Source organism: Lactuca saligna, chromosome 3 (assembly GCF_052625555.1).
Source record: "Lactuca saligna cultivar CGN05327 chromosome 3, ASM5262555v1, whole genome shotgun sequence".
Taxonomy (NCBI): domain Eukaryota; kingdom Viridiplantae; phylum Streptophyta; class Magnoliopsida; order Asterales; family Asteraceae; genus Lactuca; species Lactuca saligna.
Genome location: NC_136419.1, coordinates 161,905,229 through 161,911,408, shown reverse-complemented (window position 1 = coordinate 161,911,408; position 6,180 = coordinate 161,905,229). Strand labels below are relative to the sequence as shown.

Sequence of the window (6,180 nt, the reverse complement as noted above, 5' to 3'; positions counted from 1 at the left end):
TTAGGTGCTTCAGAGCTCACACTCTTTTCAAAGTTCATCCTTATAGTGACTTTTAGATCTACTGCATCGACTCTAATTCATGGATTTGCAATTGATTGATAATATGTCTATTTTAATAAATAAATCAACAAAATATCTAGCGTAAACTTCTTTCACAAACGATATAATTGAAATCCGTACTTCCCTAGTTTTATTTTAAAAGCGTAGGTTATACATTATAAACACTTTGCTTTGATTTTATGTACGTTGACCAGTCTTTAGTTATCCAAATACGCAGTAAATAGAACATCTTTACATAGATTTATTTTAGTATCCACTTGGGTCGGTGCAATGGGTCATGGTGGCCCAGTCCGCGAGTTGTGGCGGGAAACCCTAACACGCTCTGCTTATTTTCCCGCCAAAAAGTGCATACAAGCATTCATTCATCTGCTTCCCCATCAAAACGAATTCACTTCCAGTTCTGCAAAAAAAGAAAAAAAAACTTGAGGAAGGCATTAGCTAGCCAACAATATGGATTCTTTCGGCGGCGCATATTTCACCGACGAGAAAGCAGCGAAGGTCGAGAATATCTTCTTGGAGTTTCTTAAGAGGTACCGCATCAGGGTTTTTTCGTGTAGATCCAAAACATATTGATGCAATTCATGTTATTTGACAAGTTTTGGTCTTTGCTTTTTTTATTATCGTTACAGTTTTAGATTGGATGCCAATTCGAGGGAACCATTCTATGAATCGGAAATCGAAGCAATGAGACCAAACGAGTCCAACACCATGTTCATCGATTTCTCTCATGTTATGCGGTTCAACGATGTTCTGCAGAAAGCCATTTCTGATGAATATTTGAGGTAAACTTTCTTGTTTCGAGTGTATTTTTAGTAACAATTTTCGCAAGACTTTTGTGTACTGAAATTGTTGAATTGTAATACATCTTTCAGGTTTGAGTCGTACCTGAAGAACGCATGTAAGCGGTTTGTAATGGGACAAAAACCCACCTTCATAACCGACGACAACCCAAATAAGGATATCAATATTGCATTTTACAATTTACCTGTCATAAAAAGGTTAATTTTCTTTTCTAATATCAACTGACTACCACTTTTACCACCATTTAGTTTGAAGATTTCAAATTTTATATATGTTTGTGTACAGATTGAGGGAACTGAGCACATCTGAGATAGGTAGACTAGTATCAGTTACAGGGGTGGTGACTCGTACTAGTGAGGTCAGACCAGAACTCCTTCAGGGAACTTTCAAGTGCTTGGATTGTGGAACCATCATCAAAAACGTTGAGCAACAGTATAAATACACCGAGGTTTGTTGTGTATTTGTTTATGGTTTGACATGTGTTGGATTTTCAAGTTTGTGCTTACTGGTTTTATTGGTGTTTTTTTCTGTAGCCCATGATATGCATTAATGCTATGTGCTCAAAGAAAGGAAAATGGGCACTTCTCCGACAAGAAAGTAAATTTGCAGATTGGCAGAGAGTCAGGATGCAGGAAACATCAAAGGAAATACCTGCAGGATCCCTTCCTAGATCATTAGATGTCATTCTTCGCCATGACATTGTTGAACAGGCTAGGGCTGGTGACACGTATGTAAATTTACACTTTTTTTAGAAAGATGTAGAAAATAACTCAAGTTTTGTGCTTCACTTTGCAGGGTGATCTTTACTGGCACTGTGGTTGTGATACCTGACATTTTCGCATTGGCAGCTCCCGGAGAAAGAGCTGAAGTTCGTAGAGATGGTGGTAGTAAACGCGACACCACTGGCACTGTTCAAGAAGGTGTCAAAGGGCTCCGGGCTTTGGGAGTTAGAGACCTTTCTTATCGCCTTGCCTTTATTGCCAATTCAGTGCAGGTTTTTCATTTTTGATCATATTGCGATCAATTTCTCTTTGTGGGACTAGTCTATAACGTTGATTCTTTGTTCAGATTTGTGATGGGAGAAGAGATGCTGACATACGAAATAGGAAGAGGGATGCTGAGGATGAAGACAATCTGCAATTCACGGTTGTTGTTCTGTCCCCTTTTTGACCCATATTCTCTAAAGTTATAGTATAATTCAACACTGTAATTAAAGTTTACTTATCCTATATATATTTATTTTTATCGTTATTGTAGGCGGAGGAGCTAGCTGAGGTTAAACAAATGAGAAATACCCCCGATTTTTTCAACAAGCTTGTTGATAGTATGGCCCCTACTGTTTTTGGTCATCAAGACATCAAGCGAGCAATTCTGCTTATGCTTTTGGGCGGAGTTCATAAGTTCACCCATGAAGGGATCAATCTCCGTGGGGACATCAATGTTTGTATTGTTGGAGATCCCAGTTGTGCTAAATCTCAGTTTCTCAAGTAAGCGTATCTTTTTAAATCTTGTTTTATGGAGTAGAGTTTCAATTTTTTTTTTATTTTTCTTTTGTAGGTATACGACAACCTTAGTTTCAAGATCTGTTTACACATCTGGGAAATCTTCCTCTGCTGCTGGATTGACAGCCACTGTTGCAAAAGAACCAGAAACCGGAGAGTACGCCTTTATCTTCCTCTCCTTGGCCTCGTCTTCCCTGACGATGCGAGCGTTTTCATCCAGCTCCTTCTCTCTGGACTGTTTCCTCACTAAGCTGACAATCGGTTCTTGATCATCACTTTCATCACTGTCGTCAACAATTTGTTTGGCTTTGCTTTGAGCACTCAAACCTGATGCAGGAACAGGTGTTGGTTTGGGTGCTTTCGGAGGGATAAGTGATGAAAATGGAAGTGATTGAGCTTTGGAACTCGGAGGGGGTTTCGATTGAGCTGTGGGCTACTTTTCTCCCCCTTGTTTCGGATGGTCCTCCTGCTCAGTAATGCCTTCAATATGGCTAAGCAGGGCAAGAGCAGGAGCGAGCTTATCTGCAAGAGTACGCCTCACCAAATAGTTAAGAATCGGATCATGGGCTTCGATAATGTTAGACAAAGCTCCATGGACATCTGAAACACAACTCCTGACCATAGCTTTCTCAGACCGAAGAGAATCGAGGAGAGCTGATGAGTTGCTAGAGTAAGCTCGGAAGATTTTCGAGCAAGCTCGTCCTTTGTGGTGGATTCGGCGGCAAGAGTGGCTTGAAAGGAAAGAAGACGATCCGCAACCGAAGATTGAAAAGATTGATTGTCATCTTTGAGTTTCTGGCGGAAGCTGGAAAATTGGTCTTTTCGGTTTCGAAAGAATGGACCAGCTTCTCCACAACGGTGCGAATCTTCTTGGTGTTTGTTTCTGATGCCGCCTGCAAAGACTCCAGCCAGATCTGGGCGTCTTGAAATAGTTTTTCGACTTTTTCGGTCGCAATAGCACTAGCCTTTGTGGATTTATCAATAGCAACAGCAGCTGAGCTGATGGAGGCTTCGTGTGGTTTCGAGAGAGATTCCACCATTCCCTGAATGGCAGCCTCCGAAAAGTGAGATGTTGAGGAAGAGGAAGAAGCCACAAGATTGTCAATCTTCTCGTGGAGTTCCTTGATGTGCTTTTTAGTAACTGGAGCATCATCATCATCATCACTTTGAAGTTGGTAGGGTTTGTAGTAGATGGAATCAAAAACCGTATCCTCCCCTCCCAAAAAGGTTTCGGTTTCAGCAGATGGAGTGGGAGATAAGGGTGCGGTGGGTGGTTCGGTAGTGGTAGTGGGTTCGGGAACGGAAGTGGGTTCAAGTTGTGAAGTGTCAACCCTCGTATCAGATACGTTGGTTGGAATCTCACTGGTGGTAGTTTTGGTGGCTTCTGTGAAGAATGGTGGGGGAATGGAAGTTGTTGTGGTTGGAAGAGTAGTAGAGGTAGTTATGGGGGGAATAGAAATAGGGTTAGATATGGAGGGAATGGAATGGAGGAGATTATGACGGGAATGGAAGAGGTTATGGTGGGAATGGAAGAGGTGGTTATAGGAGAAGGAGAAGGAGGTTTTGATGAAACAGGTACCTCATGAGCAGGCGCGTGAGGAGGAGTTTCGCCTCTAGCCGACTCATCTGAGTCAGAATGGTTATCTTCTGAATCACTGGATGAAGAAGAAAGAATAAGTTTCCTCTTCGGCTAAACTTTCTTCTTCTTCGTTGTGGGGGAAAGATCTGTCTTTGAGGATTTTCGCTTCTTAGGAGAAGGACCCTTTGCCCCCTTTGCTGCTTTCTTGATCTTCCCTTTCTCGGGTTTCTTCCATCTAGCAGCTGCTTTATCTGCATCATTGATGGACTGAACCATTTCCGCAGAAAGTTCCCGTGGACCCGAAGGACAAAAGTCCTTGTAGGCCTTCATTATAACGCTCTCCTTGGACACCCCAGCGGACATAGAATCCGGAATGGATCCGACGAAGGAAAACTTGGTCGGATCGGTAACAATGATCTTGGTGGTGTGGAAGACACTGATGGAGGAGAGAAGGGAACCTGAAACTGTGGGAACGTGAAGTTTATCCATGGCCCACTTGGTGATTAGCGTCCAAAATCTGGCGTAGGACACCTCAGTGTGGCGAGAGGAGGAGGCTAGGCTCTGAATGAGTTGTTGCCAGAGAACCGAGCCATAGTCGAGGTTGATGTCGTGATATAGACCATAGAGAATGGTCATGAACAACTTGTTGGCCCCATCAGAACTAGAACTGCGCTCAGAGAGCCCTTTGAACAGAATGGTGAAAAAACCATTCCATGGAGGAGGAAGACACGACTTCTTGAACTTCGTGACCGTCATGAGAATCTCCGTGTAGCCCATGTTGTAGAACATCGAAAATAACTGTCCTACTGTGATGGAATCGGGATTAACCCTAGATTCATCGGCTTCAAAACCTAGGAGCCATCAGAATCGTTGCTTGGAGATGGAGGTCTTGTGAGAAAGAAGGTCAAAGTAGATTCGATCCACTGATCTATCATAATGGGCAGTGGAGAAGACCTGGGAAAGGCATTCCATGGGCACAATCTCGACCTTGGAAAGAGCGAGCACCAATGGAGAGTATTTGAGACACTCCACCATGGGATACATATAATTCTCGTAAGCTTTAGGGATTAAATCAATCACCAAACTTTGTTGAGTGCGGATGGGAAGAATGTTGGTGCGGGAAGAGGTTTCCTGAACAGATGAAGAGTCCGCCATTGTTGAATGTGGAAGATGATGAACAGTAGAGTATAAATCGCCTTATATTGCTCGATTGATTTTTGAATCATGTAAGTATGGAATGAAGCACAGGTGTTCCTTTTATACTGTGGGTAGAGGAAAGAGAAAAATCATCCCACAAATCTTCTTGATACACGAAACAATTTCGGATGTGACAGAAACGCGACGGTTGGCACCCTCGATGATTACGCATGAGAGAGAAAAACTGTTTCATTTTGCACGCGTGCCCGTCACCTCACTATTGAAGCCGTTACTCTGTCGGCTGAGTTAGCATCTTATCTGTTAAATAGCTGTCATCCAAACATAAGATTATAATGGAAACGAACGAGATTTTTGGAAAATCAAAGATTTTCGTGCATAGAGTGTGAAAGATAAGGAAATAAAGCGAGATATATGTGGGAATTTGTGATGTCAATATAGACACAAAATAGTTGATCCCGGGCACGAATCACTTTCTTCAAGGTCAAGAGAGACCTTAAAGTGTCTGTATGGATTTCCGTTGAATTACGATCAAACACTTTCTAAGAAGTGTTGAAAGGCATCTTTTTATAAGGCTAAAAAGGGTGGCTTTCGCTTTAGTTTAGAATCCCGGATCTTGACATAAGACCAAGACTAAATGAAGTACCTGTGAGACCGATGTGGTCTGTTGAACAAGTAGGTTGGATTATATATATAGTGACTTATTGAAGATGTGTGATTGTGAAATCTCAAAAAAAAAAAAAATTAACTGGATTCTAAGGGAAGAAATGCTATGGTAAATAACAATTTCATAAGAATCTCACAACCAAAAAGAGATTTCATGTTTACCGTCAATTCATGTTAGGTATTGAATTTTGGGTTTCACTAAGCACGTAGTGACACAAGGCTTAGATCATAAACACAGAGATTGTGTAACCATAAACCTCAGTGGTTAATTATAAGAATCTCAAGGGTTACTATATGAGACCGAAATATGATGGAGAAATATATTGAGGTGGTGAAGAGAAACGATAGTACCTCTGCTGAAAATAGTGACCAAGCAGTAAACTCTTAACCCATATGAGAAAAGAGTAAGGTAGCTCA

At 41.7% G+C, this 6,180-nt stretch overlaps 1 protein-coding gene across 1 annotated transcript; it reads left to right on the top strand.

The window, feature by feature from the left end:
* The first annotated feature begins 332 nt into the window (after positions 1–332).
* Positions 333–2,647, top strand: LOC145037415 (DNA replication licensing factor MCM6-like). The gene is made up of 9 exons (XM_078986067.1): positions 333–590; positions 690–842; positions 933–1,058; positions 1,147–1,309; positions 1,395–1,588; positions 1,657–1,855; positions 1,930–2,007; positions 2,119–2,348; positions 2,419–2,647. The coding sequence occupies exons 1-9, from the start codon at positions 511–513 to the stop codon at positions 2,630–2,632; spliced, it is 1,437 nt and encodes a 478-aa protein (XP_078842193.1). The 5' UTR covers positions 333–510; the 3' UTR covers positions 2,633–2,647.
* The last annotated feature ends 3,533 nt before the right edge of the window (positions 2,648–6,180 follow it).